General features: G+C 31.4%; 1 protein-coding gene across 2 annotated transcripts in view; it reads left to right on the top strand.

Moving 5' to 3' along the window:
* LOC122508878 (G protein-coupled receptor kinase 1) overlaps nt 1–13,991 on the top strand; it is a 73,250-nt gene that overhangs the window by 43,410 nt on the left and 15,849 nt on the right. Inside the window, exons 5-6 of one of the 2 annotated variants that reach the window (XM_043622527.1) lie at nt 3,712–3,786; nt 11,690–11,751. In XM_043622527.1, coding sequence (XP_043478462.1) covers nt 3,712–3,786; nt 11,690–11,751 — 137 coding nt within the window. Of the gene's footprint in view, nt 1–3,711; nt 3,787–8,358; nt 8,525–11,689; nt 11,752–13,991 lie in introns of those variants that run through there. The other variant, XM_043622528.1, reaches the window with a different exon arrangement.

Genomic DNA, 13,991 nt, shown 5'->3' with positions numbered 1-13,991 from the left:
ATAATAATTTTCATTAATATTAATAATTTTTTTTAAATACTCGGTATAAAATTCGGAACAGATCTCTGGAGCTACATTTTTAAAAAATTTGTTTTAACATTTAAAATGTTTCAACTTTTTTAATACATTTTTGAGAAAAAAGCTTTATTTTGTTTAATATCAAACAAATTTCATGTCGTAGTTTAAAAAAATAATAAACCAATTGTTAATATGTTAATAAAATTATTATAAACAAACTATAAAAACAAATTGTTTACTTACACAATAAATGCAGTGAATTTTTATGAAACATTTTACTCGGGGGGTTTTCGAGTCGCTGATTACGAATCTGAAGTCGATTTTCAAAAATTCAAAATGGCGGACCACTAATAGTAATATTCATTTGTTTTGCTAACTTGACGTTTAGTTAACAAATGTTCCGAATTTTATACCGAGTACTTTTAAAAAAAATTATTGAAATCAATTCAAAATTGAAGACTGTAGGGGGTTTTAAGACAATTAATGTCGTTTGGTCCCACTGTGAGAGCCACCATTCTACTTCCTTCAGTGCACCTGTTAAAAGTTTCCAGTTTTTTATTATAAATCCAACCGTAAGCGATTGCGGGGCATGCTGCTGCCAGTACTCCTTTAAGTTTGATTAAATTTTACAATTTAATTTCTTTGTTTTTTAAACTCGTGTCCAGGGTATTTTTAATTTTAACTCGCTTGTCGTGTGGAAGCTCGATTGCCATTTCTTTCGAGTTTATGATCATGACGAGGAATTTACACGAATTACTAGGGGTTGGTTCGCTCTTTTCCCAGTTAATTAGGAAACCTAAATACTGGAGGATATCAATAGCCGTGTTGACGTTGGCCAAACACTCTGCGATAGTACGACCAAAAATTAGAAAATCGTCTAAATAAACTATTAGTTTGATACCCTGTAATCTTGGCCGATTAGCAACCGGTTTTGCTATCTTGGCAAAGGTAAAAAGAGCCGACGTACTAGAAGAAAACCGTCTTTTAAATCAAGCCTCCACATGAAATCCTCTTTATCGAGTTTTATTGCGGTTTGTAAATCTTCTATCTTAAAATGTTCTTTTCTATAAATTCATTGGATTTTTTTAAATTTAAAATAAATCTGAGGGAGCCGTCTGATTTCTCTGTAAGAAAAAAAGATGATAAATACTGTGCCTCTGTAAATCCACACTTTTGGATAGCTTTGGCGAGAAGCAGTTTACCGATTACTATGTCTAAATCCTTGTTAGGTAAAATAGGGGAAAGTTCGCTTGTTTGATGTACTTTGTATTCGAGGTTTATAACGTAACCTTGTACAGTTGTAAGGGCAAATCGATCTTGTATGATCGTTTTCCAATTTCGTACGTAACTCTTCTTTGCCGGGTACGGTCTCTGTCTGTACACTGAAAAAAATTCTGTGTGGCTGCCACATGAGTGGTGATGGCGCTACATTCTCTTGCATCGAGTGCTCTGCCCTTCGGTTTTCGAGTGCGTCAACGAGAGCAGGTAGCCTTCCCGAATAGACGGGAGGCTGTCATACCGATATCTCGAGATTGGTGCAACCTCGTATTGAGCACGCCGAGATTTTAGTTCGGTGTATATGCGTGTGAGCTGTGACGCGCTATGCTCTTTTAATTCGGGGTCGCTGATTGGACGAAGAACCAGTGTTGTAGCCATCTCTCGCGGTGAGGTAGTGTTCCCTTGAGAGCTGATCTCCCTTCCGTAATCGGGATAGTACTTACCATCTGATCAGTGTGGTAGCGACATTCGTAGGTAAGGTAGCGACACAGAATTTTTTTCAGTGTAGCTGCTTCTGGAGGTGGATAGTCTCGAAGAACTGCTGTTCCTGTAACTCCCCCGTCCCATCTCTTTTTTAACGGTGGAGCTGCGCCAATTTAAAGCACTATTGGTTTTCGGCGAAATCTTGGTCTTCGGCTTCAGGTCCATGGCTCTGGAACTCTCGATTATGGATTTGAGGTTATCTCCGAATAATAACGACATTGGCTCTAATTTTTTGAGAATTTTTTGGATCCTGTCTTCGTATTTGCCCAGGATAGAAAATTTTCTAGCTTGAGTTAGCGAGAAGAAGAGATCCAGAGACCCAGAACTTTGACCGAGTTTGATAGGCTGGAAAGGACCAGTTCTCTTTCCAGAGGTACATCATTGTCGTGAAGGATGCTGTCAAGAGAGGACGATTTTGCTTAGAGGGCTGTGCCAGTTAAATTTTGATATTCTTTGAAGAAATCATCTTTGATAAATTCCTTGGGGTGAAGGTTCACTGAGACTTCTTCATTTAGGGCCGGAGCTTCGAGACAGAGATTGCCGCTTCTGGGAATAGACGAAAGAATAGAATCTTTTTCCTTTTTGGAGATTAATCCGTTGAGCTTTGATTCTGCATGCTATATCGTCGCTGAGCTTGATTAGTGCGGAGGAAGCTATAGTTGTGTCAAGTCCGAGATAGAAATCTGCCTCATTCATGGGACCGTCCTCGTGGCCCTCTTGCTTCGAGTTGCTTTCCAACATTATTTCCACTCTGGGTACGTCTGGAAATATATATAGTTTTTAATTATATCTGATTTATTTGGCCTTAGTTAATGACTTTAGTGTCAGAAATCGGCTCTTTATTTAGGTACTTAAATCAACTTGGAATTGATTCTTAACCGATTAAAAATGTCGGACGGCGTGGCGTACCTAGATCTTTTTTTACTGAAACTTACCCTCTCTTTTATCATTGTCCGTACCAGCCATCTCGACTAGAACTTTGTTCATTTCCGTTTCGAGATATTTAAGCTTCTCTGCTGGGTCCGTGAGATGGTGATTTTCCATAACGATGCTGACGATGATACACGTACGTTTTCTGCGAAGTTGCATCAACCAGCGGATTTTTTTTTACTATATATACTGTTTAAAATTGTCTAGAGCCTACAAATTTTATCGTATTTTGATGTTTTTTGTCTTCTACATATAGTTTTTGCACTTAAGGTCTCTTTTACCGTGAAACGTCACATATTTATTTCATTTTCACCAATATATTTGAAGTGTGGGACAAATCCTGATAGTTAGCAGATTCAATATGCAAAGATTTTACTTATTTTGATTTTACAAGTTATTTTGCAGTATAAAATTTTAATTATTGTCTTTAAAATTATTCTCTGCTAATTATTTTAAAAATGTACCTAGATATAATATTCTATGATATTAAATTTGAGTACTCTGGAACTCCCGAAGGAGTCACAGGCAAAGTATGTGACATATATGTGACTCCTGGTAATTTCACTTTGAAGCTGCTTAGAGTTCAAATATATGTAAATAGTTATGGTCGTACAAAGTTTAAAAAAGTGAAAAAACCTTTGCTTTAGTTTGTATATTTAAAATGTATTTCTCCTTTTTTCACTAATTTTTAAATATAAATGCAGCTATAGTTAGCGGCACTACTATAGCCAGTGACATCTGTAGATCAAAAATCTTGGGGATTTCCAGTGTGCCTAGACGTTTGTCTTGTAGTTCAGTATTTTATATATTTATTCACTCATGAATATATAGATGCTACTTTTCAATGTCCATTTTTCTCCGTGTATACTTCTTTTTTCTATATGTGACAATTATATAATGATATATTACTTTTGAAAGATATTTGTGATAATTTTGTCTTTTTATAGTTTCCAAAGTTATTTTATTTTAAAAAATAATTCTAATTTTTATGATGTATTACAGGAATACTCAAAAGATGCCGTTTCACATGTACACAAGTATCTTATGAAAAATGAGGTTCCTGTCAATTTATTCGAGGTGGGTACGTGATTTAAGTGATTGACTTTTGAATTATTTTAATTAAAAAAATTAATTTTAGTATCTATGCATGTAACTGTAGTTTAATATTTTTAGATTTATGCTACGATAGTCAATTATATTGATTTTTTAATTTGAAAAAAATTTTATAAAAAATTATTGTTATGATAACATTTTATAGATATTTATTTCTGTACTATTAGAAAAAATTGTTCTATTATGCAAGTAACTCCATTTTGGATCAGAAGTCAATAAAAATATATTTTATAGGGTTTCTACCGGATAAGGAACTCTAAAATCAATCTAATAAATTCCCATAATAATTTAATTACTATAACCTGCATTAAAGAATTTGTGTACAGATTCTTTATTTTCAATAAATAATTCCTTGGGCATTAAGTTTTATTGTAACTATGCCTATTTCTTTATTCTTTTAATCATTTCCAAAAATTTTTGATTCTCTGTTTCGTCATGTTGTTTAAATTAAGTTTCATTTTTCTTACTGCCGCTTATATGTGATCTAGTTTTAGAGGTACGCTGATTGCATATCTGAAGTCAGTTTATAAAATAAAAAACGGCGGAACTGTTTGTAAGAAGCTTTAAGCTCGTAAAGCACTCTAATTTTTAAATGTTTGTGATCATATTATTTACTATAATTACCTTTAAATTCTCGCTTTTATAATTTTTCAGAATGTTTCAATAACTTCCTTAAAACTGTGCCATGCATCTTTAACCATATTACTTATTTTATTGATAAATTTGTCAATCTTTTTTTTATTCTAGGCAATTAAAACATTTCCCTTTTTTATCTAAGGACTTTACAGTTTCATTTCTCCTTGTTAAATATTTAAAGAAGGTGAAATTTCACCACCGTTGAGAGTTCAACCAGTGATTATTTGTTATTTTTTGAACCGAGTTTCAATAACATTCTTTTAGGTCATTTTTTACGTAATGATTTTTTCGATCTCTATACTGTCTTACAAATACAATAAACAAGGTGTTTTTGTAAAACCAAAAATAGTCTGACACTTTTATAATCTTCTTTAACTTCTGTTGAATGCTCCATATAAATTGAAACAAAATGATTAGTGATGTGAAAAAGAACTGCTTTTAGAAGAATCAATGTCTCCAAAAAATGTCAGCCATTTTGACCCCAGAAAGCTTTAAAGAATGAATGAAACTCTTTGCCCTATACGGAAAAAAGTACGTGAAATTTTCATTGACTCAGTACTTAACTTTTGGATAGGACTGAAAGTCCTATAAAAATTCCAACATTTTAAATAGTATTTAAGGGAAAGAACTAGAAAATTTCTAACACCTTGCATGAGAGTTTCAAAAGCAGTCAATGAAAATTTCTAGCACCATAATTGAGTTTCATTGACTATCAGAAAATAGTAGATTTCTGAACACAGGTGGCTGGAGGAAAAAAAGTTTACCTTAATGACCCCTAATATCGATTGATATTAACAATCTTTTGTGTATCTCTGTACTGAAATAAATATAAATTGCATTTTTTGAAATGGTTATTTTTTTAATAGGTTATTTTTTATTCTAATAGTATTTATAATAGTAGCTGCAAACCACGGTGGGTATTGTCGTGATGATGGATTATGATTGTTTTTTAGTAGAATAAACATTTTAAAAGCATCGTTGATAAAAGATAGAAAAATGTCAGAAGCTTCATCGACGTCATTTAATTCGGTTAGAGCCGACTAATTCATTTCAGTTAAATAAACGTATAATAATAATTGAAAATTGAAAGAGGCAGTAAAGCGACTTTTGGAAATAGAAGCAGTAGTTCTTCAAATTTTACAAAATAATTCTTCAAAATTATCATTCACTCTCGATGGCTGGATCTCCGTATCAAATCGCTCTTATTTTGGTGTCACTGCTCACTTCATCAACAAGTCTTTGAAAATGCATTCACTAACTCTTTTCTTCATTCCATCAAATGGAAATCATCCAGGCAGAGACATTGCTGTAGCATTTTTTAAGGCAGTAAACAATAGTAACTTGAAAGATAAAATTCAGGGAGTAACGCTTGATAATGCATCAACTAACACAATATTTATAAAGGAATTATCCACATTAATGAAATTTGATGTAGTTGATCAAAATTTCAAGTGTTATGCACACATGTTGAATTTAGGAGTACAAGATTTACTTAAAGCTTTGAAAATTGATCATATTATTTTCAACAAAATTAAATGGACCAAGTGAAAAATCTCGAATTTATTTTCGTCGGATTTGATGAGTCATTAAATAAAATAGCTCCAAAAAACCAAGTGGATTTAAATATTCGTTTCTGGAATAACGAGAAAAATCAGGTTTGTTCTTAGTACTTAACATCAGTTTTCCTTCATCACACTACATCTGAAGATCTACTTGAAGGTCTGAAAGCTGGATTAGGAGAAATTAGTACCAACAAAATTTTACAAATTCCATGGGTGGACCTTATGTCAACTGGAAATTGATTCGATTATTTAACTCGAATTTACGTTGTACTCCTGGTACTCCATTAGTGTCTTTTTTATTTTGTAGTTTGACACTACTAAAAATTTGCATGACTCGTTTTGTAAAAGAAGATGTGATGTCAGAAACTCTTTTGCAAAAAATTTATATACTAAAGAAGTCAGACGGCAAATACAAAAACTTAATGTGGACAAAAGATATCGGTCTTGGATATGCCACACGAAAAGCTTTGTGAAAATGTAAAGATGTTAGTTCTAAGTATAGATACTTCTTTTTAAAAGAAATTGCAGAATCTGCTTGCAATGTTTGGTAGGAAAGTTACTGGAGAAGTCTGCATTAAAATATCGTTAAACAGAAGCTTTGACCTGTTTGAATCCTTCCAAGATAGCTTTTTCAGCAACAGACGCAAAGATAAAACTGCTCACCTCCTAGGATATTCTTTTGGAATCAAATATCTTTGATTCTGGTGTAATTCAAAAAGCTGATCGCGAATACCAAAATCTACTGTCGGATCAATATTTCATTGAGTAAATGAAGTTGTTTTCTAGAAACGATAATCGGTTAGACGACTTTTGGATGAAAACTCTTACAAGTCTACGACAAATTCAATCTGACAATGTTAAGAAAGCCTTAAAGACTTTTTATACATTGTCTCATGGAAACGCATCATTTGAAAGAGTATTTTTGGTAATAGATGAAATTCTTGGCGAAAATTTATAAGAAGAAACTCTTATTTTGCTCTTCAAATTATTCACGATTCTGTAACGAAATTAGGAGGTCTTCAAAATGTTACAATGACAGATTCGCTTTTTCTTTCAATGAGGAGTGCTCACAGAATGTGGGAAGCTGCATTGGAGAAACGTAAAATATAGAAAAGGAAACTGCGAAAAAAAATAAAAGAAAAAGAGAAAAGGATTTTAAAGGCACAAAAGAAAAATTGTTATCAGAAACCTCAATTAAAATTTCCCACATTGATCATCGATTAAAAAATTTATGGGAGAAATAAAACTCCTAGTCGGAGAATTTTACCTAAGCTTTCAGTATTAGAAAAAGTAATTTTTTTTTTGTGTTTGACTCGACTCAGGAGATACTAAGGAATCATCTGATGCCAAGAATTTGAAAAGGCATTTGAGGTAAACTTTTTTTCCTCTTACATATCGGTACTAAAGTTTTCCTTTATAATTAAGAGAATTTTCTTCTTTTATATTTTCTATTAAATGTCAATTTATAAACAGTTTGAAGCTGCGCTCAGAAAAACAAAAAACAATTTAAAAATATTCATTCTCGTATAAATTTTTTTAAATTTTAGAGCAATAATTTCAATCAAAGAAGAAAGATTACAATTAATCTTTTAGTTAAAAAACTTTTAAATATAGACAAAAGTTATTTTTTGTCGATGAATATTCGTATATTGAAAATAAAATGTAAAGGACTCTTTTCATTATTTCCTTGATATAACTAAGTTTTATAAGAAAAAGTAGGCATAAGAAATACTTTAGAAATTGTGTTCTATCTAAAAGTCAAGCATTTTTTAGAAAAAAACCTGTATTTTTTCCGTGTATATTCTTTTTCCTAAAGTAAGTTCATTAATATAACTGAATATGAAATTCAGATAAAATAATGGATAAAATAATCCATCAAAATCATACACTGACCCTGCTACAAAAAATTATAAATAAGAAAATGTTTCAAAAATTTGTCATTAGAACAAATTTGTTAACATTAATTTTTTTACTCAATGGACGTTTTCTGGTTTTGAGAATAACAAAATAATTTTTTTCAAATAATAAATAAACTTCAACTATCATTAAATTAGCAGTTTTGGTTTGCATTACGATTATTCAGAATTAAGTGATTTTTATAAAAATAACTTTCTATGAAATGATATCGACGTTTTATGTATATTCTACTATTTTGATAATATTCTATGAAAAATTTTCCATATTATTTTGAAGTATAACTCAAACTCGCTCTATAATATTATTAGTAAATTTAAAAATTTTTATAATTATATTTCAGTAATTTTTAACTTTTATTTTTATTTGTTTCAGGTTTTATTGCACTTGGTTTCAAATAATTTGTGTTTGTGATTCTAAAGTTTTAAAAAGATTTTATAAAACGGAGTTTATAAGATTTATTTACAAGAGTCAATGATTATAGTGAGGTAGTAAAAAATGAAAGAAGTTTGGATTCTTATGTAAAGACTTGATTTCTGCTTGGTTTCCTCAGTCTTGCAATGGAGCTTCTGGAAAGAGGACTGGAAATTGTGAGAAAATTTTAGATTTTTGTTTTACCTTTTTATCTTTGAAAAAAAGAAAAGAATACTTAGAAACATGAACATTATTAATAGGTATTCATTTTTACTAGATATTGTTATGTAGTATCTTAAAAGAATCGTTTTTGTTTTACATTGTTTTGAAGCTTATTCTAAGTAGAAAGCAATAAATGCATAAAATTTCTTTTCGTTTTTTAAACTAGCTAGTATTAAAAAGAATTATATTTTTGAAAATAAAAAGTTCTAAATATCTCGTAGATTTACACATTTAATAAATTGATGTTATACATTTAATTAACATTTAACGATTTTTAGACATTTTGACAAATTATATCAAAAAGTACTTTTAAAAAATTTAAATTAATAATAGTTTCAGGCAGTACAAAAAGGTTTCACACGCATACGAGCAACATAATGTTTACTCTATGCTTAGTGTTTAAATACTTAAAACTAAAATGTTATAATTTTTCCTAATTTTTAAAACACATTACTTTTTTGAATTTACATTTGGCTTTAGAATTGTATTGTAATAGAATATTTTAAAATAGTAAATACCAAAATATCACATACAATAATGGAATGTTTTTTGGAAAGAATATAATTATTGAAATTTATCTATTACTCAAAGTTATTAAATAAATAGTCTTGGTAACATTTTGAATTAATGTTTAATTCGTGAATAGAAATTTTTACAAAACAATTCAATTAATAACAAACAAACTTTTTCCTCTATCCTAATAAGACTAAGTTTAAACTAATTATTTCATGATTTTCGTAATATTTATCAAGACTAGATAAGCTTAATAACTAGAAAACCTAATGTTGATAATTAACATATCATTTAAGTATATTTTCTTACATTTATTTTAAATCAAAAATAAATTCATTATTAAATGCAAAATGTATATTCCAAAATCCGAAAACGCTGATCCAATTTTTGACGCTGCCTATGTTTCTTTAAATTGCTTTTGTAACATTAAAAAATTTAATGACTTACTAAGAAGTCTAGATTAATATGACTAAGTACTTACCCATAATTTGTATTTCAAAATCCGGAAACGCTGATCCAATATGGTGTACTTGTATAATGAAAGTGGCATTACATGTAATTATAATTTTCAAAAGCAAAAAGTACGTATGAGTAACAAAAATATTCTATTCGTTGTTTTCCGTTTATATAAAACAAATATTTGTATATATTGTAATTCAGTTATCATATTAAAAAAAACAATCGTAAATAGGAACGTCAATACTATCCTAATATGGGGATTGTATTCCCAGGGAGAAATCGACGACCGGCCTGGTGCCTGGCTTTTGACTGCCGGGCCGGCACCAGCATTCCAGCCGGCTGGGTGCTGGCACCAAAAAATTACATTTCAGTTTAAATAATTGTTTAATTATTATTATCAATACTATTATTCATTCTTAATTGGAAACAGTAGATATATTAATCTTTTGCTCTCACCCCTTCCCATTGAAGTTTATTGAAAAAATTACCCCTTTTCTTTATAAAATAATATTATACCAAGGCTCAAAGCTCTTTCAATTCCCAGTGTATTTTAAATAGAAAAAACCATTTTTCGTAAATTTGATATAAAAATCTAGAAAAACCTATAGTTTCCAATCTAAGCGAGCAGGACTGTTTTCGCCTGCAATCTTCTACCTTATGGCCGGCTTTTCCACATTTGTGACCATAACTCCTCTTCTAACGTTGTAGGACACGAACCCAATCTTTATGTGCCCAATTTTCTCTAGCTTTTCAGCGACCTCTTGGTTAGTGACCAGGATTGCGAGCTTTACTCCTCGCTTATTTGATCTAAGGACCGTCACCTTCCTACTTTCTGCTGATATCGTAGAAAATTTTTTCATGGAATCCAGAACGTCTTTTCTTTCTGTAAGGACATCCATATCGCGGATTTCCAGCGTAGTTCGTCGGTCCGCCATCTGCACCTTACCTAAAGCTCTGATTACCGTTGTCACCTCCTCGGTGAAAGATGCCTTATTTGAAGTTGCTCCAATTTTAATAAGGAGGTCTCCCTTTTTAGTGGGTAAAGCTCCCACAACCCTTGTCTGACTGGCCTCCAGGTCAGCCTCTTCACGAACCTTCCGCACCATTGTGGCGAATGACGTTCCTTCAGCCGCTTTGTCGATCACTGTTATTCGTTGTTGTGGCTGTCCTTCTTCCTTAACTGAATTTTGCTTTGGTGCTGGTTTGGTACCCTTGCCTTCAGTCCTTTTAGGAGGTTTCTTCCTCTTTGTGTCCTTCACAAACTCAGGACCGCTTCTCTTCCGCTTCTGACTCTCCAAAACAACGTTTCTTAGCATTGTTGCGTTAAAACGGTTAACCAGGTTAATCCTTAGTAGAACTTTTCATTTTTTCTGGTCGCTTCTGCGTGCTTCTCCTTGTCATCCTTTATGAGCGATGTTAAGCTTCTGAGTTCCTCCTTGATTATCATATTGAGATAATCCTTCCTCCATTTTTACAATGGAGGTTAAATTCAAAATTTCTACTTGTTCGAGGGCAAACGAAAGAGTTCTAAGACAAAAATCATCAGCTAATGTTAACTACTTTAATTGTTAACTACTTCTATTTCTTGTCCTCCATATAAATATGATTTAAAAATAGTCTAATATTAATATTTCCATCCTATCGTCAACGGACTGACCCCTGCAACCCTGTTTACAAAGAAAATTACCAAGATCACTAATAAAAAGAATGAATAGCAAAGAACTCAATACCTCACCCTTCATTACACCGTGAGTGACCTTGACTGATGTACAAGAAATAAATAAAGATATAACATTAAATTTTAACCATTATTACTGAAAAAATAATTTTAATATTATAAAAAGTTACGATTCTGTCACTATATCTCAACTGTAAATTATAAAAATATAGAAATTGTTTGCAAACTCACGTGAATACTCACATACTATTTTTTCTAATACACGTGTACCGAAAGTACAAACGAGAAAGAATGTTTATTACTGTTGACGGTATAAATGGTGTAATTTCGGTGCGTGTATTAGAAAAAAGTATTTATTTACTAAATTTTATCGTTTTAATGATCTATTATTAAATTCCCTAAAAATTCAATTCACTAATATACGGTTATTTATGCTAGTTGTAAAAAGTAATAAAAATTTTGATTTCAGCCGTACATAGAGGAAATTTTCAACCATTTAAGGGGTGATCCGTTTAAAAAGTTCCTAGAAAGGTAAATTTCTGCTTTGCTTCTTTGTCTTATTTATTATCAATTTATTTTAAATTGTTGCACATTTCAAGAGCAAGCGAAAATAGGACATTAGTGCTCATATCCCTTTTATATTTCTGTTTAGATAAAATAATGTCTTATATTAACAAATCACAAGTACAAAGCGTACAAAGGCGCAATATAAAAAAAGTATGTTTATATTAGTGAAAAAGAATAGTATATTATGCATCCAGGGTGGAACTGCGTGTATTTGTGCCAGGCGAGATGTTTGCAGAACAGCGGCTCGTTCTGTAAACATTGGGCGAGGCACACAAACATGTCCACCCGTGGTGCTTTTGTTATTTTCTACAAAACATGCAAGCAGAACGAGGGTTATCAAGTATTTAAGAATCTTGATAGTTGATTCGTCTTTACGTGCTCGTGTAACACATGCCATTTTCTATAAGCGGTTCTGTTAAAAACAAAAAGTGTACTAATATTTCTGAAATCATCGTACACTTTACACGAGCGACCAGAGCCAATTAAATTGAAGCTATACAGTTTTTTTTGCGCGAAAGTTTTTTTCCCTGTACGAGTTACTAGTCTAGAAACGTAAATTTCTTGCCATGTTAACAAGGAAAAAACACCGAGCTTTTTTGTGCATGCGTTGTAGATTCTCGGAGCGCCTAAGGAGCCCTCGACCTCTACTCGTGTCACAAAAAACCAGGATAAACAAATTGATCAGCGTTTGTTCCCGTGTTACTTACGATACTTTTTATTCCTAATGCACAAAAGTGTCGATAGACTTTTTAAGACAAATGGACGTAGATTTCTAAAAAACTTTTTTTAATGAAGGTGATTTTCTATTTTTCTTTCTTCTAATAAAAGTCATTTTCTAAAAATATTTTTTTAACATTATTAAAATAAAAATCGTAATTAGCAAATAGAAATATTATAGGGATTTTATTCCTAAAGATATTTAAAATGTTCTAAAAATTGTTTTATAAATAAATTAATTTTGGTATAAATATTATGCAAATTATTTTTTTTAAAGAAGAACAGAATATTGTTAACAAATTGTGATAAGAAAATAGTAATTTTATAACATTTTTTCTTCTTTTTCAAAAAGATACATATAATTTTATATAAACAGAATTGTGATTAAGAAACAGAAAATATGTAAAATAATTTTTATTTCTTAATCTTCAGTGTTTTAACAATTTTCAAACTTTTAACAAAATTATGGAATTTTATAAATTTTAGGAAAATAAATATTATAAATCATAACTTTTCAGAAAAACTTTTTTTTAGAAATGAAAACTTGTTAGAAAAGCTTTTTTTAGAAATCACATTTCATTCGAAATCGCTTTTTTAGACAAAAAAGGATTCGAAATTTTTTTTAGAAAAAGTAACCACCTACCGTTTTTATGTATTGAACACAATGTTTTTTCTGAAAATAAAAGGATCTCATTATTTATAAGTAATACTCGTATAAAATAATTAATTAATAGAAATTTGTTTAAAAAATATTAGTTAACAAATGCGTAGCATTCATATTTTTTGAAGTCAAGATATCAGATTTGATTCTTTTATATAAACACATCATAATTTAGTAAATTGCATTTTTCAACTTTGTTTATTGTATTTTATAAACAATAATTAATTAATAAATGCGCAACAATGTCAATTTGAAAGATAAAGCCCCGACCCACTAAAACGTGATGCACGTTTTTCGTTTCTGGAAACTTAAGGTACACTCTCACCTCACTGCCTGCCTGCCCGCGCAGGCAGGCGCCATAAGAGTGAGAGAGAAAAAACATTTAATTTGAATTTTCTGACTCTCTTACTCTTATGTGTTACCATGTCAACCTGCAGGCAGGCAGGCAGTAGGAGCTGTGCTAGCGCCTTTATTCTTGCATAAGAAGCAAGTAGCGTTCCTCTTACAATCCACGACCTTTTGATCGACTTCTCCGCACCTAAAGCACTCAGTCGATCTATTCGTCATGTTGTCACTATCCTTCTGATCGGGCATGACACAAAACCAACCTTTATGCGTCCGAGCATCTCCATCCAGCTTTTCAGCCTGATCCGGTACGGTGACAACAACTATGAGTTTCATCCCCGTTTGTTAGGTCCAAGGACCGTCAGCTGTTTGCTTCCTGACGCTTCAGGTCGTGTATCTCCAGAGTAACCTTTCGGTCCGCGTTATGCATCTTACCCAAGTCACCCACAACTCTTGTCACTTCCTCAGTAAACCCGTTCTA

Source organism: Leptopilina heterotoma, unplaced genomic scaffold, assembly GCF_015476425.1.
Source record: "Leptopilina heterotoma isolate Lh14 unplaced genomic scaffold, ASM1547642v1 Lhet_58, whole genome shotgun sequence".
NCBI lineage: Eukaryota > Metazoa > Arthropoda > Insecta > Hymenoptera > Figitidae > Leptopilina > Leptopilina heterotoma.
This window is presented reverse-complemented; position numbering and strand designations above follow the sequence as displayed.